A 26,795-nucleotide genomic window follows, 5' to 3' on the forward strand; every position below is an offset into this window, starting at 1 on the left:
TTAGCAGGTTATTTTTGGGGCTAAATTCGTATGTTGCCACTGTCCGCCCTCTCATTTCCCTCAGATAGAATAGTGACTTTGTGCATTTGAAATGACTCCACCTTCAGTACTCCTCAGCCAGCTCTGTCAAGTGCATTTCCTACTGAAACCAAACATTCTGCTTCTTGGACTCGCTGCCCTAAAGCTTCCCTTCATACAATCCCTCTATCCCTCTCTGTCCCTCATATGACAGACAGATAAAAACACCTACTGAGGTCATTACATGAACCGAAGTATGACAGACATGCACGTGAGGTGGGATGTGAATGTCTTTATTACTGACTTCGAACTGTAGTGAGATGGCTTTTGACACCAGTCTCTAACAGGAAGTGCTATTTAATAGTGTTGTTTCATGTTGGCGTCACCGTGGTTGCACTGGGATGGAAATGTATCCCATCAAAGTATTCCAGGGGATTACTAAACTCTGGGGAATAACAAACTCTAACAAGGAAGTGAGTGTGGTCCGAAGGGCAGTGTCCGTGCATACATAGGATCGGGGGGGGGAAAATAACACAAGGTGAATGTCTCTGCCTGGCCTCACCACAGACGCTCTGAAGAAAGGCCTACTTCATGGGGCTTCGCTCTGAAGACTCATCCACACCATAGACCTGGCCTAGTTTAATCACAACACCACTCGTACCTGCTGAGCTGAAAGTCAGGTCTGTGACTGAGAGCTCTACAAAGGTAGTTTAAATTAGGGCCACCCGAGAAGTCAAGGGAAAGGACCTCCATGCCTGTTGGCAAAGAGTCTCAAATGTTTTTTTTCCAGTTTTTTTCCACTGACCTGCAATTTACACTGACTGAGATTCAACTGAGAAGATTCAACATAGCTGTCAGAAGTCATTTGTGAAAGAGGAATAGTCTGATTTGCAGTTCGACAAATCTATATCAATAATGTTGCTGTAGTCACATATCATCTCTTTTGACTGTTCCTCTTTTTTGCTATGGGCTCTGACCTTTCAGTATCCAGAATTTCTGAACAACTCTGTACATTTGTATCAATTAAATATCACTTCCTGTTGTATTCTCTCCAGCAACACGGCACTGATACCATTCCCCTCCAGACTCAGGTGTTTCAGCGGAAACTGTCTCCGCCTATAAAGCAGCGCCTCTATGATGTCACTACCTCCTGCCTCGCCAATCTCATTCCGGTCCAGATCCACCTGCCTCAGGCTCTGATTGGCTCTTAGCATTTCAGCAAATAGCCTAGCTCCCTGGTCTCCTAGATTACTCTCATCCAGTATAATATGGCTGAGGGTCGTGTTTCCCTTCAGACTGTCAAAGAACTCCCGCCAAGCCTCTAGGTCTGCACCGTCAGTCTGGGCCAGCCCCAGGTACTGCAGTCTGGAGTGGTTTCTCATATAAAACGCTAGCCCTCTCAGGCCATTGCTGGTGAGTCTGTTCCCTCCTAGGTCCAGCTCCAACAGTGAAAAGGGGTAGGCAGCGCCCCTGGTGTTTAGAGGGACACTGTCAACTGAGGGTGTTATCGGATTCAGGCGGTGATCCTGTGGCTCTTCGATCCGCGGTTGCGTGGTTAGGTCTTTCATGGTTCTCTCCTGGAGCTGAGCGAGTCCAGCAAGTAGTGTCAGAACTCCAGGGTCTCCCAGATGGTTTCCGAACAAGCTGTGAAGAAGAAAAGGCATCAGCGGTCAGTAACACCTTCCAAAGAACATCTTAATTTTGTCTTTGAAGTTCCTCACCTAACTGCCAAAGCTTTCTTTGGACAGCTGTTGTGCTGTGGACCTTTAACCAATTTCAACCCATTGGTGTTAAAATACCTCTGTCCAGAGTAGACCGGAGGGCATTCTCAACTGACAACACACATCTTCTTTAGAGTTATACACGTGTATGCTTGTACGCCCATGGTTTAAACAATAGTTTAGAGGTAATGGTATGGCATTAGTTGCAACTAGACATCAAAGGGTTTGTGACACTCAGTCAGAGCAGCCCTCTGGACGAAGGGCGGGGTATTTTTCAGAGATGTGGTCTACATGCTCAGTAAGTCAGTGGCTAACCCCTAAAACAAACTCGCCTCCCACCCGTCAGTATTCCCCTTGGTTTGCTCCAACCAAGAGGCAGGGAATTCAGGTTGTCGCTAGTATTATACCACAGGAACTCACGCACACAGTGACTCACAGCAGTCCTTTGACTTGGGGCACGGACCCCAGAAGGTCCAGAAGGATATGGGCCCCGTTGGGTCCAAGGTGGTTGAGGTTGAGGTTAAGGAGCGTGACCTCTGAGGGGCTCCTCTTTAGAGCCGCAGCCAGGCTCAGTAGGAGCTCGTCGGTCAGGCCTGTGTTCCTCAGCACAAGCTGCTCCACCTCGTCAGATGTGTCCAGCACCTGCATCATGGCTTCCAGCTGCAGACAGACAACAAGCTGCAATGTTATTAGTGACAAACCGATGTCAATTCAGGCAGGGTTGAGGTACAGTTATATCAGGGATAGACCAGTGTCAACGCCTAGAGGTTTTGTAAAAGAAAGAGAAAGAAAGACAGAAATGTTAGAGTACAGAGGAAAAAGGGAGACAGGGACAGGGCACCGCCAACAGAAAGAAAGAGGGAAAGAGAGAGAGGGAGAAAATAGAACCCTAATTATATGGCCAGGAATGGTGATGACCAGAAAAGGAGACAGAGGGAGAATTTATTTCTGGTTGCTAGATAAAAGTAGTCATATCTGTTTGAAATGTTGTACAGTAGGTGGTTTGTGTTTTATGACCGAGAGAAAAAGCGACAGCCTGTCATCAACTTGTCTTGGAATCCAGCTGTTTGTGAAGTACTGGAGTGTTTTTTATTTAAATTGTTTTTACATTTTGCACCTCTCATCCTACTAAGGAATTACAACCCATATAGAATAGCAAGAATGATGTATTACTTAAATAAATGTTACATGTTTCATACTCTGATCTATTGTTATTGGCTCAGACTACAGAATATCTGAGATTCCTGTTGCCACCCGGGTCACATTTGATTGAAATGTAAGCCATTTTGGAACCTTAATATGTAAGCATAGGTTTGAGGCATTTGCTGTCTGTCTATGAGCATAACTGAGGAATGTCTTGGACAGAGCTCTGACTAAGACTGTGGTGGTACGGACTGGAGGTATGGAGAGAACAGACCTGGATTTGAATACATATTTTAAATCCTTTTGAATACTTAAACTGTGCTTAATAAAGAGTTACCATTGAAGGTTATTCTACGATGGAAATGTCGAAGCAAATGTTCCTTCATCATCATTTGAAGTTAACTCTGAGCCAAGTGTGTAACAGACACAGTAACTGACACACACAAACTGCAGTGTTTTAAATGTACTCTATCAAGCCATGTCATTGCGAGGCAGGGTGACACTGGAGAAGCTGGCAACTTTTTCTACACCTGTTCTCCAATTAGTACATTTGTTATTTTTGGCACTACATTACTTCCATTGTGTTTCACTTCCTAAATATACAGCCTACAAAGATCCTATATTTACACAACGTGTACTACACCTGGACATGTAGATCTCGTTCTGTCGTTAGGACGTGTGGTTGAGCATTGTTAAGTTTAGTTCTGTCCTCGTCCCTTAGCACTCTTTCAGGGTGCCGAGTGCTGTCACTCTCCTCACTGAGCTCCACATCTGAGCCCAAGATGTTAGAACAAGACGACAGCTTCTTCTTCAGACGCCGCCTCTCCAGGACTTGACACACAGGGAAAAACACAAGGGAAAACAAGACTCATCAGTCGCTTGCTTTTTGGGGTTTCAGGCTGGGTGTCTATAAAAGCATTTTGTGACAACTGCACATTTTGCCTGACAGGCACTCACTGACCTGGTTTTTCTGGTCATAAAATTGGGTTGCAATTGTTGCGGACTAAGATTGCACATGCTGGACTGGACAGAACCCAGTATAGTATCCAGTGCTGGCTCTAGCCATTTGGGGGACCTAAGCAAAATGTTACCTTCTATTGGTCAGGGGCCCCCTAGCAGTCAGGGGCCCCCTAGCGGTCAGGGGTCCTAAGTGACCACTTACAGTGGGGAGAACAAGTATTTGATACACTGCCGATTTTGCAGGTTTTCCTACTTACAAACCATGTAGAGGTCTGTAATTTTTATCATAGGTACTCTTCAACTGTGAGTGACGGAATCTAAAACAAAACTCCAGAAAATCACATTGTATGATTTTTAAATAATTAATTTGCATTTTATTGCATGACATAAGTATTTGATCACCTACCAACCAGTAAGAAATCCGTCTCTCACAGACATGTTAGTTTTTCTTTAAGAAGCCCTCCTGTTCTCCACTCTTTACCTGTATTAACTGCACCTGTTTGAACTTGTTACCTGTATAAAAGACACCTGTCCACACACTCAATCAAACAGACTCCAACCTCTCCACAATGGCCAAGACCAGAGAGCTGTGTAAGGACATCAGGGATAAAATTGTAGACCTGCACAAGGCTGGGAAGGACTACAGGACAATAGGCAAGCAGCTTGGTGAGAAGGCAACAACTGTTGGCGCAATTATTAGAAAATGGAAGAAGTTCAAGATGACGCTCAATCTCCCTCGGTCTGGGGCTCCATGCAAGATCTCACCTCGTGGGGTATCAATGATCATGAGGAAGGTGAGGGATCAGCCCAGAACTACATGGCAGGACCTGGTCAATGATCTGAAGAGAGCTGGGACCACAGTCTCAAAGAAAACCATTAGTAACACACTACTCCGTCATGGATTCAAATCCTGCAGTGCACGCAAGGTCCCCCTGCTCAAGCCAGCGCATGTCCAGGCCTGTCTGAAGTTTGCCAATGACCATCTGGATGATCCAGAGGAGGAATGGGAGAGGGTCATGTGGTCTGATGAGACAAAAATAGAGCTTTTTGGTCTAAACTCCACTTGCAGTGTTTGGAGGAAGAAGAAGGATGAGTACAACCCCAAGAACACCATCTCAACCGTGAAGCATGGAGGTGGAAACATCATTCTTTGGGGATGCTTTTCTGCAAAGGGGACAGGACTACTGCACCGTATTGAGGGGAGGATGGATGGGGCCATGTATCGCAAGATCTTGGCCAACAACCTCCTTCCCTCAGTACGAGCATTGAAGATGGGTCGTGGCTGGGTCTTCCAGCATGACAATGACCCGAAACACACAGCCAGGGCAACTAAGGAGTGGCTCCGTAAGAAGCATCTCAAGGTCCTGGAGTGGGCTAGCCAATAGGGAGCTGAAAGTCCGTATTGCCCAGCGACAGCCCCGAAACCTGAAGGATCTGGAGAAGGTCTGTATGGAGGAGTGGGCCAAAATCCCCGCTGCAGTGTGTGCAAACCTGGTCAAGAACTACAGGAAACGTATGATCTATGTAATGCAAACAAAGTTCTGCTTTTCTGATGTATCAAATACTTATGTCATGCAATAAAATTCAAATGATTTACTTAAAAATCATACAATGTGATTTTCTGGATATTTGTTTTAGATTCCGTCACACACAGTTGAATTGTACCTATGATAAAAATTACAGATTTCTACATGCTTTGTAAGTGGGAAAACCTGCAAAATCGGCAGTATATCAAATACTTGTTCTCCCCACTGTATGTTGCTTATGCCTGGAGCCAGCCCTGATTGTATCTACTGTATAGTTATAAATAATAGCTGATTATTGACCTTGAAACTTCTGCTTAAAGTACTGGAAGGCTGGTTGATAACGACATGCACTATTTTATTTGACGTTTTTACCTTTATTTTAACCTTTCGGTGACCTGTAAGATGCTCTAACCATTAGGCTACTTGCAGCTCTATGCTTTAAAAGGCCAGTTCCATGCTAAATTGCTAAGTATGCAACTGGATAGACGCTGTGGGAGGCACACATTGAGAATCCTTTGCTTACTCGAAATGACCCCCTTCTATTCCAGGTTCTTCCAACTCTCCTCGACTCTGCCAAGCTGAGAATTACATCCAAAGACCAAACAATACTGCCAGAATTTGTTTCTAAGTCTGACAGATTTGGAAAGAAGCCACTGTGTATTAGAAGACTTGCAGACAGCACTTTATGTTGGTCTGCCTTGGTTGGGGGTCTAATGATGTGACACGTAATTAGTTACTGTAGGTGGCAGTGGTGATAGACTGTCCTCTCTCGCTAATATAGCTTATAGCTTGTTAGCTTGTCCACCTGATTAGTTCTTGACTTTCTTCCATGGATCATTGATCAAAATTATGGTCCGGGCTATGGCCCGATCCAATCCCTCTGACTTGCTGTAGCATATTACAAAATGTAGTGATTAGACTGCTCATAAAACTCTTGATTCATTCATGCTTTTCTATTGAAATGCATGTTATGCAAGACACCCTAAGAAACTACTAATTATTAGAAGATGTGGCTTACATTCAATTAGTGGAATGTGAGAGGTTTGAGTGGACCAATGAGTGTAACTTGATGCAAGTTTGTAGCCCAGTGGTAGTCACTGTCTTCTGGCAGAATAGTTTGGTGTGTACTTTGCTTTGATGTCTCTGTTTATTTTTGTCTGTTTCACATGTTGTCTTAAATGTTAAAAAATGAATCATTTCTGCAAATTTAACTGCTCTGTATACTGCTTCTAATAAAAAATACTTCAAAACAAAGACAATTGTCAGTTCACTAATTAGATAAAAAGGAAAAGTTGAATGGATGAGAAAATACATCATAAAACAATCATGAAACGCATCATGAGTCTAAATTTAGAAACCCATTGATATAATTTTTTTATTCTCGATCTCAAATTTATACATGTCTTATGTAAATCAGATACAGTGGTCTGGGAGTACCCTGGTCATCTCTACTGAGCTGCAAGTTTTTTTACTCACTGTTTGCCTTGAACCAGTTCTGTTTGTTTGGGCTCATGTCCAACCCAGCACTCATTTCCACACATTCTTTATAGAAGTCTTTCAGTCTTTCCCCATTTCTGCTTTTCCCATTTGTTCCTAGATACTTCTTTTTCTTCCCATTCTCCTCATTCAGAGCTTCCTCATCCTGCAATGAATCTTCAAAAAGCAACACTTCGGTTTGTTCCAACTTTTTCCAACTTACAAAGTACGTATAAATGGAAATACCTTGATAAAAATGAATGGCAGGTCATCTGTTTCTTAACCTCAAAGTACGGTAGCACAATACGACACTGGACATTTACCATTCTCTCCCCTCCAGGTGAATAACAGACACAGGCAGTAAAAGCTGTTAAATAGTACTCACCAGACACTTTTGCTGAGTTGTTGAATTCTTGATGATCATATTTTTTGGAGTTATTGAGATTGTCTTTTTCTGGGGTCGTCTTAACATTTCTGGTCTTCATCCTATGAGTTCTGTGTTGAGTGGCAGACTGGGACAGGTCCCACCTCTCACCTGTGACCATTGACCCCTCGCAGTCTTCTTTCTCATTAGCAGGGGCAATGCTGACTTCTCTGAGATTGTCCGGGGCCTCAATATACTCCCTCTTGCTGGCAAGGACCTTGCTGTGTTCTTTTGGACTGGACTGACACCTGCGCTGTTTGGGCTTCATTAGCTTGTGGTTCCCCTTCATGTTGGTGCTAGCGGAGTCTTCACTACTGTCTGTGGCTTTGCTGCCCGTGCTCCCATGCTTCAGGTGTTTCCTGGCTCTCCTCCTCACAGCCTTCTTTGGCTTGACTGGGAGGAACAGAGGAGAGGAGGGACATGACCCCACCATCTCTGCACAGAAGATAGTTCAATTATTGAAGTATATTACTATAGTACAATATAAAGTCCATTCTTTCTGACTAAAGCAGTAAATCACTTTGTTTCTGCAATAGCCTACTTGATGTGTCTACAATAGGGACAACCAAGAGGCAGGGGTTTATGTGTACTGTGCTGTTTTATGACATTATGACTCTGCAGAATATTAAAAACAGGCATTGTATCATCTTTCAAAAAAATACGAATACGTTTAGGAAAGTGAAAGACTGTTGTAGTGATGCTTTATACCATTGCCAAGGTTTTGGTCTGGTGGGAGACTGAGGTTCTCTTGTGTGTCATTGTTCAGTTGCTGGCAGGAGCTGTATTTTCTTCGGAGACTTGTACATCTAAAAAGGATTAAAAATATACTTTGTAATATTTCCACAGTGAAAATATAGGGCCAATAGAAACACAATGGGTGACATCATTCTTCGATGTCATACAACATTACATGGAACTTTTCTTCTTTCTGCATTCAGCATCTTTAAAGTAAATGTAATGGTTTTGTTATAGCCATGGCTTTGGTTTAAGCTAAAATTGATGTGTAGGCTAGAAATTAGAACTATATACATTTTTCAGGACTTTACTATAGTTTTTGTATTTATTCATGGATTTTCTCATATGTCAAAAAATAAATAAAAGAGAACATTTCTCTGAATGGCAAATAATGTCTCTAGTCTTAACAATGAATCCAACATTTCCAGTCTTACTCCACAAACAGAGAGACTTAATCTAGAAGTAATGTAACAGTGATATTATCGATGGTTTCAATGTTCACCTATAGCAGGGCAACCCTCCCGCTAGCCAGTTGAGTCTGAAGCAGCTGTTTCTGCCCTGCTGGAAGCCCGGGGCGTAGCGGTACTCACAGCAGGAGCTGATCCTGGCAGCCAGGAGGCCGTTCAAGTACAGGGTGCAGCTAAAGGGGTAACCCCGGTGCCTTTTGGAGACCCACTGGAACTGCTCTGCACCAGCGGACACAGGAGAACAGACCGGGGTGCAATTTGAGGATATAAAAGTGTATAACAGAATTAATTCTAGCTAGTCTGAAAGGTACAGGCTTTAGCTTGTCTTTGTTTCCTGACACGCACACTACGCCATACATGTATATTGTATTGGACCGCCCCTGTAGCAGTTGAATGACTGTTTCCACAGGGTTCTTTTTTGTTGGTAAAGTTGGCTCAGTTTTACGTTAGTCATTTATCTGACTCTCATAGCCTAAAGCAACTCACAGTTTGTGCTTTCGTCTTAAGAGAGCTAGGTTGGACAATCAGTCATTGACAGCACAGCAGAAAAGAAAAGGGCTCATGGATATTTTTTACTTCATGAGATTACAATTCTTTTAAACGAGTGTCTATCTATTTTTAAATACCATTTGGTGGTCTCAGTTTGGGAGCTCCAATGCTACCAGTTAAATAAGTTATGAAGTGACCTGTACAGTAAAGACCTTCTTGGACCTACCTCCTGGTTTTACCATACCCTTGAAGACAGACATATTTTCACCCCCGCAGACCTGCTGTAGCACTTTCAGCTCGTCTTGCCGTGGCACTGCCGACCCTGACCGCATGTGACCAGTTGACCCCAGGTATGTCATTGTCACAGTAACGTTAGACCTCTTGGCCTCCTTCAAAGCTTTGAGGTTACTCTGGTATAACGGACCAAGGTGAGGTGATCAAACAGTAGATATTACATGTTCTCCTATTTGTTTTCATTTATTGTTTTAATACGTCTTGGTAAGTTGTCTTAATTACCTGTTGGTTTTTGTCATAGTCTGATGTTCTCTGAGAGCCTACAGAGGCCAAGGATCCTCTGTGATTCCCGTACAGATGGGGGGAGAAACAAGTCAGAGAACCTCTGACTGAAGATAGACTGGAGGCCTTGTTCTTGGCTGTTAAGGCTGGGAGATAGACATGTCCGATTCCTGTTAGCCCCTGTCGCACCACTGGTTTATTGAGCTGTGGAAATTCATTACACAACCCGTTATGGTGAATGCCGTGAAACAAACTGTGAGCAGAGATTTTGATCACAATTAGTGTGGAAATTATACTTCATCGTTTAAATTGTTTTGGTCGTCTTTATACTCCAGCAGTTGGTTCAATGGCAAAGGTACGTCAAGTTACAATAATTCCGACATGGTTTTAGCACTAGGCCACAGATACTTTAAACTATATGTTGCGGGACATGCACTCTGTTCTTTTCTTTTCTTTAAATTGCTAATGTTAATGCAAGCACTGTAGGACAGCAATGTTTTAACACCGTAAATATGTCGAACTATACGTGTGGTATGCGGATATATGGGCCATTTCAAGAACTTAAGTGCAGTCTAATCTAGTCAATGACAAGATAATGAGTAAAATAATCAAGTAACCACAGAATAGGTAGAAGTACCTTGTAAATTTCCACAGTGTCAGGGTTTTCCAACAGAAGAAGGTTGGTTTTCCCATTGATGACTCTCGCAGCTACACTTTTATTAGCACCTCCATATTTGGCTGGTATCTGTAGCGTGATAGATCACGTGTACGTCAGGTCAAGATCCCTCAAGAAACATTTTATCCCTAGGAAATACGTGTCCATCCTTCAGAGTTGTGCACTCACAGGTGTGTCTCTGTCCCTAGCTTGAACTCCACTATAGAAGAGATCCTGGAGGAGGCTCTGACTGTGTCTTCTCATCCGCCTCAAAGACTCCTCCTGATATGATGCCATCACTGCTGTCTGCCTGAGACTGTCCTGCATCCAGACACGGGAACATTACGGTTTCACCAAACCCTTACATTCACTAGACCGTAAGTGTAGATGAGATGCTACTCTTCAGTTTGCCAAAATCTTTTCAGCATTATCACCGTGAATTAGCGAAACGAGCTAATCGCCGGCCGCGTCGTCTGCTAGACAGATAGGAGTGGAGTTGGAACAGGAGGCGGGCAGGCAGGCAGCCAGGGTCCTCTCTAACAGACAGTCATCTGGCCATAACTTAGGTTACAGTATGCATGACCACAACATCAGATGTTAGGGAACAGGGACTGACTTCAGGCTGCTTTCATTAAAACACACTGCTAGAGGGGGTAGGTTGCTTGCTACCTCGGAAGACTGTATTGGGTTGACATCTACTGGAAGACGTCAATTATAACCCAGTAACTTCTTGTTACATACATTACATTCTACCGGTAATAATTCAAAAATGTTGTGGAGGAGTTTGGGCCAGTATCACAGACATTTAAAGAGTCATAAAGCAAAAACACTATTAAGCAGAACATTAATTGTGCCTTGTTACATCTTGAAATTGTACTCTGATACATCTCTCATTCCCCAATAACCTCTGTTGTAAAACATATAATCTACATATAATCTATTCATCTGACCAGTAACTATCAGTGATACAGATTATACTATAACAGCAACAAACTACATGTAAACAGCATCATACCTGTTGTCTTCCCAATGGTTTGTATGTTTATTTCAAATCTCCCTTGAGGAAATCTGACTCCAATTCCCCTGTTGATCTTCTGTTCTGTGCTCGGGTCTCACACCCACAGCACTGACAGTGTCACCTGAGCACATGGGTCGCTTCCCAAAAGTAGTGGCTTTTAATATGACCCAAATGTTAATTAACACTGTTACCCTCATCTTGAATTGTCAAACGCATGTATTAGATTAAATGCTCTCCAATAAATGAAATATAATGTTTTTTGTGTGTGATTATTTTCTGTCTGTCCCCCGCTTTAGGGTCAACCCTGTATTGTGAACTAAAGTTTTCTCCAAGCACACAGGTGCTGGAAAGTACTTCCTGGTTGAGCAAGCAGTGTAATGAGAAGCAAAATGACTTGGCAAGTTACGCTTCAGGGGAAAGGTGTCTCGACCTTTGACTCTCTCAAGCCTGCTGGGAGTTGCTAGGCTGTGTTTAGCGCTAAATTGGGAATTCTCAGGCCCGATTTGCACAGAACACATTTCCATTCCCTATTACAAGGGAATCGTCTGTGATTTGATGAAATTGTCATCCCTTATTAAATACGTACTCACTGAATATTTTTTGAAACAACCTTTTGAGATGGGAATGTTAGAATTAGGCGATATGCAGTGTCTCTTCTTCACTGCCACCATGTTGAGGGAACAACCCACACCTGAGTAACTGACAGCTTTGTCACCATGTCACACTGGGTCCTCATGCATATTTAAACAGCCTGACCTTATTTCCTACTGCTTCCCTCTGACTACATATGCTACTACATACTACAACACATGAGAAATAAACTGCAGTAAATTTATGTCTCTGGTTGGGAATTTTCTGTAACCACTGCTATGTAAAGGGCTTTTTGATATTATATTCTGCACTGTTTACATACTGGTATGATTTTTGTTGACAAGCTTGTGGGCAAAGACAATCAGAATAAAACATTTTGAGTTTGAGGTTGTATTTATGACCAAACCTTTAGGCTTGGCTACTCAATAAATGTAAATACAGCTGTGGAAAAAATTAAGAGACCACTGCACCTTTTTCTTTCCTTTCCAAAAAAGGTGAGGAACAGAGACCACTGCAAATTAAACACTTCTGTTCCTCACTCGAAACTTTCCTTTTCAACTTTTTTGGAAAGGAAAGATTAAAGGTTCAGTGATCTCTTAATTTTTTCCGGAGCTGTATATCTCAAATTAGCCCAAGGGTCCTGTGGAAGGCGGTTTAATTGGCCAGCACAGGTTTGGCGGTTAGTAATTGAAGTTGATTGTCTTGCCTTGTTGTTCTCAAGTGGAGGTTTCAAAATGCCATTGAACCATCATTTTCTAGGGTTGTAAAGAAATACTTTGTCTGAGCTGAGACTAACGTCCATCACTAGGCAACCAGCACTGTCAATCAAATTATGTTGAGCTGCATTCACACATCCTGTCTGCCAGCTGCCTGGGTGAAGACCACAGTTTCCTAAAAAAAACATCAGTACAGTTTATCAATGTCATAATAGAATTAAACAAGTCTTGCTACTGCACCATGAAAAACAGCATAAAAACAAGATGTAGCACAAAAATCCGAATCAGGCAGATTCTCATGTCCGAAACGGTATAGATGCTTCTGATGTGCCACTGTTTTTAATTGTCTGAACAGTTACGAGTGGATGCCATAAACCCATAACTGAAATTAAAAAAACACAATTAGGATGATAATTTTCATGAATTGCAGAGGTTTTTTTTTAATGTCAAATAAAAATATATTTATTTCAAAATGCAATTAGAAGACTCATGTAAAGTATAATAAATAAATGTATTTTCATTATTCCTATTTTTAATATGAGCTTATAATCACTTACAGAAAACCTCCTGTATTTCCAGAACGTCACCACTAGAGAGCAAAAGAGGACGCTGTTGATCCAGTCAATCCCCATCAGGATTACTATTCAGAGGTGGGCCTGGCTGGTTCTGTGTTATTGTTGGCTGGTTTCCCTGACCCTCCTGTGACTAATTGTCTCTCTTTGTTGCACTGCATCATCTGCTTATGCTCTTAGGACCGCTGAAGCCCCTTCCCACGCTAATGTAGCCAGCTGCTCTTTTCCTGAAGTGAACATTTAACTGATGTAATATGTGCCAGGGATCCAAAGCTGCTGTTGTACCCCCAGCTGTATGTCACCCACGTTATGACAGCAAAGGCATCGGCAGCCATTTTGGTCGTCTTGACACGGTGTGATGTAATAAAGATCTGAAGCAGCATTTCAAATAGTCAGCTGATCAACAATTATTTAGTCTCCACAGAGTGATGAATAACAAAGCTATACATATATGTACCACCTAATGACACCTCACTGTCCCAAGCTGACATCCACCCGACCATATGGATTCTGGGACAGCACACGTCTCCAATTGAGCTGACATCCACCCGACCATATGGATTCTGGGACAGCACACGTCTCCAATTGAGCTGACATCCACCCGACCATATGGATTCTGGGACAGCACACGTCTCCAATTGAGCTGACATCCACCCGACCATATGGATTCTGGGACAGCACACGTCTCCAATTGAGCTGACATCCACCCAACCAGACAGATTCTAAGACAGCACACGTCTCCAATGAAGCCGACATCCACCCGACCATATGGATTCTGGGACAGCACACATATCCAAAGAAGCCGACAACCACACAACCAGATGGATTCTGGGACAGCACATGTCTCCAATGGAGCTGACATCCACCCGACCAGATGGATTCTGGGACAGCACACGTCTCCAATGGAGCTGACATCCACCCGACCAGATGGATTCTGGGACACCACACGTCTCCAATGGAGCTGACATCCACCCGATCAGATGGATTCTGGGACAGCACACGTCTCCAATGGAGCTTACATCCACCCGATCAGATGGATTCTGGGACAGCACACGTCTCCAGTGGAGCTGACATCCAACCGACCATATGGATTCTGGGACAGCACACGTCTCCAATGGAGCTTACATCCACCCGACCAGATGGATTCTGGGACAGCACACGTCTCTGCTGTATCAGCCATGAGTATCCAATCTCATGTCTCCTGTCATCACTCTCTGTCAGCAGGCCTCCCTCTCTTCAACTTTTTCTCCCTCCATCCAATCGCTCTGGAAAAGCCTGCCAATCTGTGAGGAGGAGGCAGACCCTTGAACCATTTTTTTATAAACTGAATTAAGCATTTTTTACCCATTTAATGTTTTGTCTGCTTTGTTTTATTCTAACGTTCCTCATATCTGGATCAGCTTCACTAACTCCCTAAAGTCTGTTGTTGTTGTGCACTGTATGTATCTATGTCGTCTCTGTTCTGGATTTCTCTGTTGAACTTTAAATTAATTGTGATCAGATTTAAACACCCACCATCCTCGACAGCAGCCCCCCTCTCTGAAGCAGACATGGAGGCGAATGAGGGCTGCCTGCTCCCTGCTCTGCTCCATCTGTGCACGACAGCAGGGGTGAAGACAGACCGGAGATGATCTATACTGGTGACCAGGACATGCTTGTGGACAGCCAGCACCTCTCACCCTCTCTTAGACTCACAGAACACACACACACAGTCTCTCTCACTTTCTCTCACACACACACACACACACACACACACACTATCTTCAGACTTTTTTCTCTCTTCATTTCTCCCATACTCTCTATTTTCTTGTGCTATCTTTTTTTCTCCTCTCCTACAGCTTTACCTGCTGGTCTCGATGACATGTCGGCTCCTATGTTTAACATTAAAAGTGTGATTCATATATACACACACTCAGGGGTTCAAACCTGGTTCATACAAACCTATTGTATTCCTTCTAACCTGCTCAATATATTTGCAACCTAACTTTTGGTAACTCTTACTTCAGCCAGGGAAGTGTACTTTACAATATCAATTTGTATCTTATTCCAGCTGCAATACAATGAAACTGGTACTGAAAAGTGCAGTAGCATGACATGAAGTCTTAGAAGTAGACATGCTTATCATGTTTCTCTGGCCCTTAAGTTTCCAGGACAACAGATACCAATTTCACCTGTAGCGTTGTCTTGTTCTCACACCCCTGAAAGCAACCTCTTGCCTGACAAATATATTGAAAGTGAAAAAATACACCTGAAGTGTAGCGACTCGTCTTGGTGTAGTGTTGGAGGGAACCAGGCGCAGGCAGATATCACGTTCGTTGGTTTTATTAAACAAACAAACCAAACACAAACGGAAAACAATACTAATGACTGAATGAAGTCAAAGTGCGCAACATGCGTCTTAACAATAAACATTCAAACAGTACATTAAACAACACTCACCGATTAACTAACAAACAGCAACAATGACAGCGACAGCAACAATGATCCACAATGTGGGGAGCAGAGGGGAAACATATATACACATACAAACGAGCTAGATTGGGACCTGGTGTGGAAGATGGGAAACATGTGACAGTCCGGGATGTGTTCGTGAGAATATGGGAACTTGTGGAAATATGGCACGGTGGCGCTGCTGCTCACCGCACCATGACAGTACCCCCCCCCCAAAGAGAGAGCCGACGGCTCACACCAGGTCCCAATCTAGCTCGTTTGTATGTGTATATATGTTTCCCCGGGAGAGCCGACGGAGGGTCGGTGGCCGGCGGAGGGTCAGAGGCCGGGAGAGCCGACGGAGGGTCGGTGGCCGGCGGAGGGTCAGAGGCCGGGAGAGCCGACGGAGGGTCGGTGGCCGGAAGAGCCGACGGTGGGTCGGTGGCCGGAAGAGCCGACGGTGGGTCGGTGGCCGGAAGAGCCGACGGTGGGTCGGTGGCCGGAAGAGCCGACGGTGGGTCGGTGGCCGGAAGAGCCGACGGTGGGTCGGTGGCCGGAAGAGCCGACGGTGGGTCGGTGGCCGGAAGAGCCGAAGGAGGGGCCGGGGCGGCCGGGACAGGAAGGGGCGCCGGGGCGGCCGGGACAGGAAGGGGCGCCGGGGCGACCGTGACAGGAAGGGGCGCCGGGGCGACCGGGACAGGAAGGGGCGCCGGGGCGGCCGGGACAGGAAGGGGCGCCGGGGCGGCCGGGACAGGAAGGGGCGCCGGGGCGGCCGGGACAGGAAGGGGCGCCGGGGCGGCCGGGACAGGAAGGGGCGCCGGGGCGACCGGGACAGGAAGGGGCGCCGGGGCGACCGGGACAGGAAGGGGCGACCGGGACAGGAAGGGGCGGCCGGGACAGGAAGGGGCGGCCGGGACAGGAAGGGGCGGCCGGGACAGGAAGGGGCGGCCGGGACAGGAAGGGGCGCCGGGGCGGCCGGGACAGGAAGGGGCGCCGGGGCGGCCGGGACAGGAAGGGGCGCCGGGGCGGCCGGGACAGGAAGGGGCGCCGGGGCGGCCGGGACAGGAAGGGGCGCCGGGGCGGCCGGGACAGGAAGGGGCTCCGGGGCGGCCGGGACAGAAAGGGGCGCCGGGGCGGCCGGGACAGAAAGGGGCGCCGGGGCGGCCAAACCCCGGCAAGCTCAGGCGGTGCAGGCCACTCCTCCTCGGCCTCAGGCGGTGCAGGCCACTCCTCCTCGGCCTCAGGCGGTGCAGGCCACTCCTCCTCGGCCTCAGGCGGTGCAGGCCACTCGGCCTCAGGCGGTGCAGGCCACTCGGCCTCAGGCGGTGCAGGCCACTCGGCCTCAGGCGGTGCAGGCCACTCGGCCTCAGGCGGTGCAGGCCACTCGGCCTCAGGCGGTGCAGGCCACTCGGCCTCAGGCGGTGCAGGCCACTCGGCCTCAGGCGGTGCAGGCCACTCGGCCTCAGGCGGTGCAGGCCACACGGCCTCAGGCGGTGCAGGCCACTCGGCCTCAGGCGGTGCAGGCCACTCGGCCTCAGGCGGTGCAGGCCACTCGGCCTCAGGCGGTGCAGGCCACTGCTGCCGCTGGCAGGAAGGAGGCGCTGGCTGCTGCTCCAATGCAGCAGTGGGCAATCGGCGCCGTGGCGCAGGGACAGGGGCGGCGGAAGGCCGCGGAGCAGGAAGCGGTGTGCGCCTAATTGCCAGCCTACAGCCTGGCCAGCCTGCACGGGGTCGAGGAGGCACCGGACATAGAGGGGGCGTCGTCTGGACTTCCCCCGGGCACCCACTCAGCCCCCCCCTAAAATTTTCCTGGGGGGACCTCGGACCGAGCGTTGGGCACCTCGCCCTCTTCTTCCTCCGGCCTCGCCTACATCCTGTCCCTCCTGCCTCCTGCATGTCCTGCAGGAGACCCTTCACCAGCTCCCCTTGTTCTTTGGTGAGGGGCTTGACCACTCCATACTGGTCCATGCCCCACAGCGGCACCCCGAACCCATCTTGGGGCAACCCCCAGCACTGCTCCCCAAGGGGATCCTCCTCCACTCTCTCGTAGACCGCTTCATCATCATCCGATGAGAGGGAGTCAGACCCCCAATCGCCCCTCCAGGTATACATCCTCTCTGGAGGGGCTGCCTGCTGGTTCCAGTTGTGGTGGATCATTCTGTAGCGACTCGTCTTGGTGTAGTGTTGGAGGGAACCAGGCGCAGGCAGATATCACGTTCGTTGGTTTTATTAAACAACAAACAAACCAAACACGAACGGAAAACAATACTAATGACTGAATGAAATCAAAGTGCGCAACATGCGTCTTAACAATAAACATTCAAACAGTACATTAAGCAACACTCACCGATTAACTAACAGACAGCAACAATGATCCACAATGTGGGGAGCAGAGGGGAAACATATATACACATACAAACGAGCTAGATTGGGACCTGGTGTGGAAGATGGGAAACATGTGACAGTCCGGGATGTGTTCGTGAGAATATGGGAACTTGTGGAAATATGGCACGGTGGCGCTGCTGCTCACCGCACCATGTCAGTACCCCCCCCCAAAGAGAGAGCCGACGGCTCACACCAGGTCCCAATCTAGCTCGTTTGTATGTGTATATATGTTTCCCCGGGAGAGCCGACGGAGGGTCGGTGGCCGGCGGAGGGTCAGAGGCCGGGAGAGCCAACGGAGGGTCGGTGGCCGGCGGAGGGTCAGAGGCCGGGAGAGCCGACGGAGGGTCGGTGGCCGGAAGAGCCGACGGAGGGTCGGTGGCCGGAAGAGCCGACGGTGGGTCGGTGGCCGGAAGAGCCGACGGTGGGTCGGTGGCCGGAAGAGCCGACGGTGGGTCGGTGGCCGGAAGAGCCGAAGGAGGGGCCGGGGCGGCCGGGACAGGAAGGGGCGCCGGGGCGGCCGGGACAGGAAGGGGCGCCGGGGCGACCGGGACAGGAATGGGCGCCGGGGCGTCCGGGACAGGAAGGGGCGCCGGGGCGGCCGGGACAGGAAGGGGCGGCCGGGACAGGAAGGGGCGGCCGGGACAGGAAGGGGCGGCCGGGACAGGAAGGGGCGCCGGGGCGGCCGGGACAGGAAGGGGCGCCGGGGCGGCCGGGACAGGAAGGGGCGCCGGGGCGGCCGGGACAGGAAGGGGCGCCGGGGCGGCCGGGACAGGAAGGGGCGCCGGGGCGGCCGGGACAGGAAGGGGCGCCGGGGCGGCCGGGACAGAAAGGGGCGCCGGGGCGGCCGGGACAGAAAGGGGCGCCGGGGCGGCCAAACCCCGGCAAGCTCAGGCGGTGCAGGCCACTCCTCCTCGGCCTCAGGCGGTGCAGGCCACTCCTCCTCGGCCTCAGGCGGTGCAGGCCACTCCTCCTCGGCCTCAGGCGGTGCAGGCCACTCGGCCTCAGGCGGTGCAGGCCACTCGGCCTCAGGCGGTGCAGGCCACTCGGCCTCAGGCGGTGCAGGCCACTCGGCCTCAGGCGGTGCAGGCCACTCGGCCTCAGGCGGTGCAGGCCACTCGGCCTCAGGCGGTGCAGGCCACTCGGCCTCAGGCGGTGCAGGCCACTGCTGCCGCTGGCAGGAAGGAGGCGCTGGCTGCTGCTCCAATGCAGCAGTGGGCAATCGGCGCCGTGGCGCAGGGACAGGGGCGGCGGAAGGCCGCGGAGCAGGAAGCGGTGTGCGCCTAATTGCCAGCCTACAGCCTGGCCAGCCTGCACGGGGTCGAGGAGGCACCGGACATAGAGGGGGCGTCGTCTGGACTTCCCCCGGGCACCCACTCAGCCCCCCCCTAAAATTTTCCTGGGGGGACCTCGGACCGAGCGTTGGGCACCTCGCCCTCTTCTTCCTCCGGCCTCGCCTACGTCCTGTCCCTCCTGCCTCCTGCATGTCCTGCAGGAGACCCTTCACCAGCTCCCCTTGTTCTTTGGTGAGGGGCTTGACCACTCCGTACTGGTCCATGCCCCACAGCGGCACCCCGAACCCATCTTGGGGCAACCCCCAGCACTGCTCCCCAAGGGGATCCTCCTCCACTCTCTCGTAGACCGCTTCATCATCATCCGATGAGAGGGAGTCAGACCCCCAATCGCCCCTCCAGGTATACATCCTCTCTGGAGGGGCTGCCTGCTGGTTCCAGTTGTGGTGGATCATTCTGTAGCGACTCGTCTTGGTGTAGTGTTGGAGGGAACCAGGCGCAGGCAGATATCACGTTCGTTGGTTTTATTAAACAACAAACAAACCAAACACGAACGGAAAACAATACTAATGACTGAATGAAATCAAAGTGCGCAACATGCGTCTTAACAATAAACATTCAAACAGTACATTAAGCAACACTCACCGATTAACTAACAGACAGCAACAATGATCCACAATGTGGGGAGCAGAGGGGAAACATATATACACATACAAACGAGCTAGATTGGGACCTGGTGTGGAAGATGGGAAACATGTGACAGTCCGGGATGTGTTCGTGAGAATATGGGAACTTGTGGAAATATGGCACGGTGGCGCTGCTGCTCACCGCACCATGACATGAAGATCTTTTTGAAATGCTGTCATCCACTTAGATCGTAGATATGATTTATAAGAGAGTCCATTTTCAAAGCAAAAATGGCTCTTCTCCTCAAAGAAACTGAAGCAGAATACCACAAATCCCCACAGGGAAGTGGCTCACTGTTAAACCTACTCAGCTTTCGTTTCAATCACCTGCGGATGAGGTTCCGTTGGCGAACACTTGTAAAACGTCAAAACGAGACAACACTTTTTCCTCCAGGTTTTCCTCCTTGATTGATTATTCCCGTCAGTGCCAAGTGAAGGGAATTGGGGAGACTGGCGCCCTCAAGGCTCAACGCATCTCCACCCAAAAACACATACAGGCGTGAGGAATCACCCGGCATTGAGAACAGGTCTTTGTCTCCAGTTTTATCTCCTGTGTCAGCCCACGTGTCAAGGGAACATCTCCTCACCCTTGCAGACACCCTTGTGTTGAATACAAGACACAGTGTTGGATGGGCCACTCAGGTTTTTGAGAGTATATAGCATACAGCGGACTGGATGTTGATGGTTGAGTGACTTAGTTATTGGTGCGTGTGCATATTGTACTCAGTGAAGGCTGGTTGCAGGGGATTTTATACCTCTTACTGTCAAGTCCGGTTGTGCTTTTCTATTAAGGACGTAGAAAAGAAAGGCAGACACGTAAACGCTACGGTTCAAGGTTCTGATTATGAAAGGATGTGACGGGGATAGACAGTGGAGGATGGCCTCCAGCCCTCCTTATACTTGCTCTGAATGACTTTCCATCTGATGATATAAGCCTGTCAGGTTGATTATGTCAGCCGGCCTTGATCCTAGAAGGTGGTTGAACTTCACAATGCACTGGAATGTGCATTTCCTCTCCTTCCACCTTGAGCCTAAACACATACACCTCATCTGCCCCTCCTGCCTGTGAATCCGGGCCCTCATCGATTTGTTCCAGCTTTCTAAACAAAATGCTTAGAACAAACTACACACAGAGTTTTTTTTCTCTGTCTCTTCTCACATTCCTTCTAAAACCGCTCTCTTGTCCACAGAATTTTTTTCCATTGTCCCGATTTTTTAAAATGGCGTCACATCATGTCAAATTCCTAGAAATAGGAATTCCTTGAAAGGGCAGAGCAGAATGGAGCTCAGCCAGCTGGTCTTTCACCTGTCCCCTTTAGTTACGAACGACGTGGACTGGACAACCCTACTCTACTGTCCCATCTACTCAGTGCCGGCTCTAGCCTTTTGGTGTCCCTAAGCAAAATTTGAATTGGGGCCGCATCTGCCCTAACGGCCTTCGCCTCCATAGCAGTTGGGGCCCCCCTAGCAGTCAGGGCCCCTAAGCGACCGCTTATGTCGCTTATGCCTAGAACCAGCCCTGCATCTACCGCCTTCTTTGTACCCTGGCCCTCCAACTACAGTAAGGCAAGAGGAGGACTGGTCTGTAGTCTTTACGATGTGTTGGAGCCACTTCCTACTGACTGGCTGGTTTCCCTCGGCATGATGTGTCAGTACATAATTCAATGAATGCAGTAATGCTGGCTCCTCACTGGATGTGAAGGAAACATACGCTCTCTTCTTTCAAAATGGTTCTCTTTCTACTTTCTAGGACTTTGTAGTGCACTTCTTTTGTACCGTGCCCAAGGGGAATAGATGCCATCTGGGACACGCACGTGTCTCTCATTCTATGGTCAATGCCACACAGATTAGAGATGTACTGCTCAGTTTGTTAACCAGGTTTTATTCTGGTACTGATAAGGACAGGCAAAAACCACTTCCCATGTGTGTTGGTTTATTTGAGATTATGAAGTACTATTTGATCTTAATGAACATTGTGTAATACTTTTATGGTGGTTACTACAGTATATTAGCATATCTACAATTATCTCATACACCGATCAGTCTTAACATTATGACCACTGACAGGTGAAGTGAATAACACTGATATTCTCATTATCATGGCACCTGTCAGTGGGTGGGATATATTAGGCAGCAAGTGAAAATTCTCACCTTAAAGTTGATGTACAGCTCTGGAATAAATTACAAGACCATGGCACCTTTTTCTTTCCTTTCCAAAAAAGTTGAAAAGTTTAGGTTTTGAGTGAGGAACAGAAGCGTTCAATTTGCAGTGGTCTCTTAATTTTAACCCTTCTGTTCCTCACTCAAATCCTTCCTTTACAACTTTTTTGGAAAGGAAAGAAAAAAAGGGCAAGTGTAAGGATCTGAGCAACTTCAACAAGGGCCAAATTTTGATGGCTAGACGACTGGGTCAAAGAATCTCCAAAACTGCAGTCCTTGTGGAGTGTTCCCAGTTTGCAGTGGCTGTACCTATCAAAAGTGGTCCAAGGAAGGAAAAGCGGTAAACCGGCAAAAGGGTCATGGGCAGCCAAGGCTTACTGATGCACGTGGGGAGTGAAGGCTTGCCCGTGTGGTCCAATCCAACAGACAAGCTACTGTAGCTCAAATTGCTGAAAAAGTAAATGCTGGTACTGATAGAAAGGTGTCATAACACACAGTGCATGCCAATTTGTTGTGTATGGGGCTGCGTAGCCGCAGACCAGTCAGGGTGCCCATGCTGACCCCTGTACTGTCGAAAGCACTTACAATGGGCACGTGAGCATCAGAACTGGACCACGAAGCAATGGAAGAAGGAAGCCTGGTCTGATTGATCAAGTTTTCTTTTACATCACATGGATGGCTGGGTGCGTGTGCGTCTCTTACCTGGAGAACACATGGCACCATGATGCACTATGGGAAGGAGGCAAGCCGGCAGAAGAAGTGTGATGCTTTGGGTAATGTTCTGCTGGGGAACCTTGGGTCCTGCCATTCATGTGGATGTTATTTTGACATGTATCCCCTACCTAAGCATTGTTGCAGACCATGTGCACCCTTCCCTGATAGCATTGGCCTCTTTCAGCAGGTTAATGCGCCCAGCCACAAAGCAAAAATGCTTCAGAAATGGTTTAAGGAACACAACAACGAGTTCAAGGTGTTGACTTGGCCTCCAAATTCCCCAGTTCTCAATCCAATTGAGCATCTGTAAGATGTGCTGGACAAACAGGTCCAATCCATGGAGGCCCACCTCGCAATTTACAGGACTTAAAGGATCTGCTGCAAACATCTTGGTGCCAGATACCACAGCACACCTTCAGAGGTATAGTGGAGTCCATGCCTCGACGGGTCAGGGAGGTTTTGGTGGCAAAAGGGGGACCTACACAATATTAGGCAGGTGATCATAATGTTATAGCTGATCAGTGTTACAGTTATATCCAGAAACATTTGGACAAATGAAATGTTTCATTTTGAAATGCAACAGCCGAGATACAATTGAAGTGCAGACTTTCAGCTTTAATTCAAGGGGTTGAACAGAAATATTGTATGAAACATTTAGGAATTGCAACCATTGTCATACACAGTCCCCTTATTTCAGGGGCTAATTAACATAATCAAAAATACAATTTTCCTTTTTAGTACTTTGTCAAGAATCCTTTGCAGGCAATGATTGCTTGAAGTCTGAATGAATGGGCATCACCAAATGCTGGGTTTCCTCCTGATGCTTTGCCAGGCCTTTACTGCAGCTGTCTTCAGTTGTTGTTTGTTTGTGGGTCTTTCTGCCTTATGTTTTGTCTTCTGCAAGTAAAGTGCATGCTTGATCGGGTTGAGATCAGGTGATTGACTTGGCCATTGCAGATTATTCCACTTCTTTGCCTTATAAAACTCCTGGGTTGCTTTCACAGTATGTTATGGGTCATTGTACGTCTGTAAAGTGAAGCGCTGTCCAATCAACTTCCCTGAATTTGGCTGAATCTGTGGAGACAATATATCTCTATACACTTCAGAATTCATCTGGCTGCTTCAGTCACATCATCAATAAACACTAGTGACCCAGTGCCATTGGAAACCATGCATGTCCATGCCATCACACCGCCTCCACCTTGTTTTACAGATGATATGGCCCTTCCATGCCTTCTCCATACTTTTTCTTCCCATTATTCTGGTGCCGCTTGATCTTAGTTTCATCTGTCCAAAGAATGCTATTACAGAACTAGGCTGGCTTTTTAAGATTTTTTTTGGCAAAGTCTAATCTGGCCTTTCTATTCTTGAGGCTTATCCATGCTTTTATCTCTAGTAGGGTTGACTATTGTAATGGCCTGTTAACTGGACTCCCCAAAAAGACTGTAAAACAGCTGCAGCTAATTCAGAATGCTGCTGCTAGAATGTTAACCAGGACCAAGGGAACTGAGCACATCACTCCGGTTCTTAAATCTTTGCACTGGCTTCCAGTCAGTTACAGAATAGATTTCGAAGTGGTGCTTTTAGTCCATAAATCAATGAATGGTTTAGGTCCCGAATACATTTCTCATATGTTTGAAGGTTACAAACCGAGCAGGGCTCTTAGATCCATGAACACAGGTCAGCTGGTAGAGCCCAGAGTCTAAACTAAACACTTCTCTTTTCACACGCCTATGAGCTGAGTGCTTAAAATATTGCCTTCCTGCTTTTATAGCTTCCTAATGGAATATTTCTATTTTCTTAGGCAATGTCTTATTATTATGATGAATGTTATATTTCTCTTTTTCTTGGATTTAATGTTTTATTATTTTGTGGTTATTCTATTTCTGTTTTACCAATAATTTAATGCAAGTTTTGTGTGCTATCAGAGGAATAACCTCTTTTCACGCGCTTATGAATGAGCGCTTTACTCCATTGGGGAAAAAGGTTTTCAGACTTTCTGATGAGAGGTTTTCAGACCTTTTGATGGGAGATTTTCAGACCTTTTGATGGGAGGTTTTCATACCTTTTGATAAGAGGTTTTCATACCTTTTAATAAAAGGTTTTTTATTTAGTTTTTACTCTATTTCTATTTTCTTATTCTATGTTTGATTATCATGTTTGATTCTAATTTTGCATATTCTTTTTCTTTGTAAAGCACATTGAATTGCTTCTGTGGATGAATTGTGCTATTTAAATTAACTTGCTTGCATGCTTATGAATGCGCCTTGTGGTGAACCCTCTATATTTGCTCTTGTGAGGTCTTCTCTTTATGGTAGACTTGGATAATGATATGCCTACCTCCTGGAGAGTGTTCTTCATGTGGCTGCATGTTGTGGGTTCACAGCAACAGCTTCCAAATTTCAAATGCCACACCTGGAATCCACTCCAGACCTTTTACCTGCTTAATTGATTAAGAAATAATGAAGGAATAGTCTAACCATGAAACAACTTTTGAGTCAATTGTCCAATAACTTTTGGTCCTTTGAAAAAGAGGGCTACATTTTAAAGAGCTGTAATTCCTAAACCCTTCCTTGGGGAGACTGCGCTTTAAGCACATATTCATTATTTAACAGTAATTTGAATATATTTTGGTAAACAGACAAAATAACAAAACTTGTGTCAGTGTCCAATTATTTCTGGACCCAACTGAATATACATATGTACAGTATCTCACAAAAGTGAGGTACCCTTCACATTTTTGCAAATATTTGATTATTTCTTTTCATGTGACAACACTGAAGAAATGACACTTCGCTACAATGTAAAGTAGTGAGTGTACTGCTTTTATAACAGTGTAAATTTGCTGTCCCCTCAAAATAACTCAACACACAGCCATTAATTTCTAAACCGCTGGCAACAAAAGTGAGTACACCCCTTTTATTTAAGGATAGCGATCATATGAACCCATTTATTATCACATAGTGGTTTGGCTCCTTTTTAATTATAATGTTAACATAAATCTCTTAAATGGCCCTGATCAAAAGCTTACATACTCTTGAATATTTGGCCTTACAGACACACAAGGTGTCACACACAGGTAAAAATCACAATTAAAGGAGAATTTCCCACACCTGTGGCTTTTTAATTTGTAATTAGTGTCTGTGTATAAATAGTCACTGAGTTTGTTAGCCCTCACGTGGATGCACTGAGCAGGCTAGATACTGAGCCATGGCTAGCAGAAAAATACTGTCAAAAGACCTGTGTAACAAGGTACTGGAACTTTATAAAGATGGAAAAAGATATCCAAAGCCTTGCAAATGCCAATCAGTACTGTGAAATCACTTATTAAGGTCTGATAGACCAAGAAATATTTCAGCCAAAACTCCCAGAAGAATAGTTTGTGATATAAAGAAAAACCCACAGGTAACCTCGGGAGAAAAACAGGCTGCTCTGGAAAAAGACAGTGTGGTTGTCTCAAGGAGCAAAATACGACGATACTTGAACAAAATTAGCTGCTTGGTCGAGTTGCCAGAAGAAGCCTTTACTGCGTCAATGCCACAAACAACCCTGGTTACAATATGCCCGACAACAGCTTGACTGCCTCACAGCTTCTGGGACACTGTAATCTGGAGTGACAAAACCAAAATAGAGCTTTATGGTCACAACCATAAGTGCTATGTTTGGAGAGGGGTTAACGAGGCCTATAGTGAACAGAATACCATACCAGAATACCAGCATGGTGGTGGCTCACTGATGTTTTTTCTTTGGGGGGGGCGGGGGGGGGGGGGCTCTAAAGGCACAGGGAATCTTCTGAAAATTGCAGCATGTTATCAGAAAATACTGGCAGACAATTTGCATTCTTCTTCACGAAAGCTGCACATGGGACACTCTTAGACTTTCCAGCATGACAATGACCCTAAGCACAAGGCCAAGTTGACCCTCCAGTGGTTACAGCAGAAAAAGGTTCTGGAGTGGCCATCAGTCTCCTAACCTTAATATCATCGAGCCGCTCTAGGGACATCTCAAACGTGCAGTTCATGCAAGACGACCAAAGACTTTGCATGACCTGGAGGAATTTTGTCAAGACGAATGGGCAGCTATTCCACCTGCAAGAATTCGGGG

At 46.9% G+C, this 26,795-nt stretch overlaps 1 protein-coding gene and 1 long non-coding RNA gene across 4 annotated transcripts; one reads left to right on the top strand and one right to left on the bottom strand.

Moving 5' to 3' along the window:
- Positions 1-301: 301 nt before the first annotated feature.
- Positions 302-11,335, bottom strand: LOC105014070. 3 transcript variants are annotated; one of them, XM_010876072.4, is made up of 10 exons: positions 10,113-11,335; positions 9,476-9,679; positions 9,186-9,369; positions 8,506-8,689; positions 7,977-8,074; positions 7,230-7,661; positions 6,845-7,021; positions 3,526-3,713; positions 2,176-2,399; positions 302-1,662 (listed from the first exon to the last, which is right to left on the bottom strand). In XM_010876072.4, the coding sequence occupies exons 3-10, from the start codon at positions 9,316-9,318 to the stop codon at positions 1,038-1,040; spliced, it is 2,061 nt and encodes a 686-aa protein (XP_010874374.1). In that variant the 5' UTR covers positions 9,319-9,369; positions 9,476-9,679; positions 10,113-11,335; the 3' UTR covers positions 302-1,037. The 3 variants fall into 3 exon arrangements, with proteins under 3 accessions (XP_010874374.1, XP_010874373.1, XP_019908217.1); XM_010876071.4 differs by having other exon boundaries at positions 7,230-7,703; XM_020052658.3 differs by lacking the exon at positions 9,186-9,369 and having other exon boundaries at positions 7,230-7,703; positions 8,594-8,689.
- Positions 10,422-14,735, top strand: LOC109616522. The gene is made up of 3 exons (XR_002197671.3): positions 10,422-10,507; positions 13,035-13,105; positions 13,208-14,735. It is a non-coding gene; the product is annotated as an uncharacterized LOC109616522 (long non-coding RNA).
- The last annotated feature ends 12,060 nt before the right edge of the window (positions 14,736-26,795 follow it).

The sequence above is a fragment of the Esox lucius genome, chromosome 13 (assembly GCF_011004845.1).
Source record: "Esox lucius isolate fEsoLuc1 chromosome 13, fEsoLuc1.pri, whole genome shotgun sequence".
NCBI classification, from domain to species: Eukaryota; Metazoa; Chordata; class Actinopteri; order Esociformes; family Esocidae; genus Esox; species Esox lucius.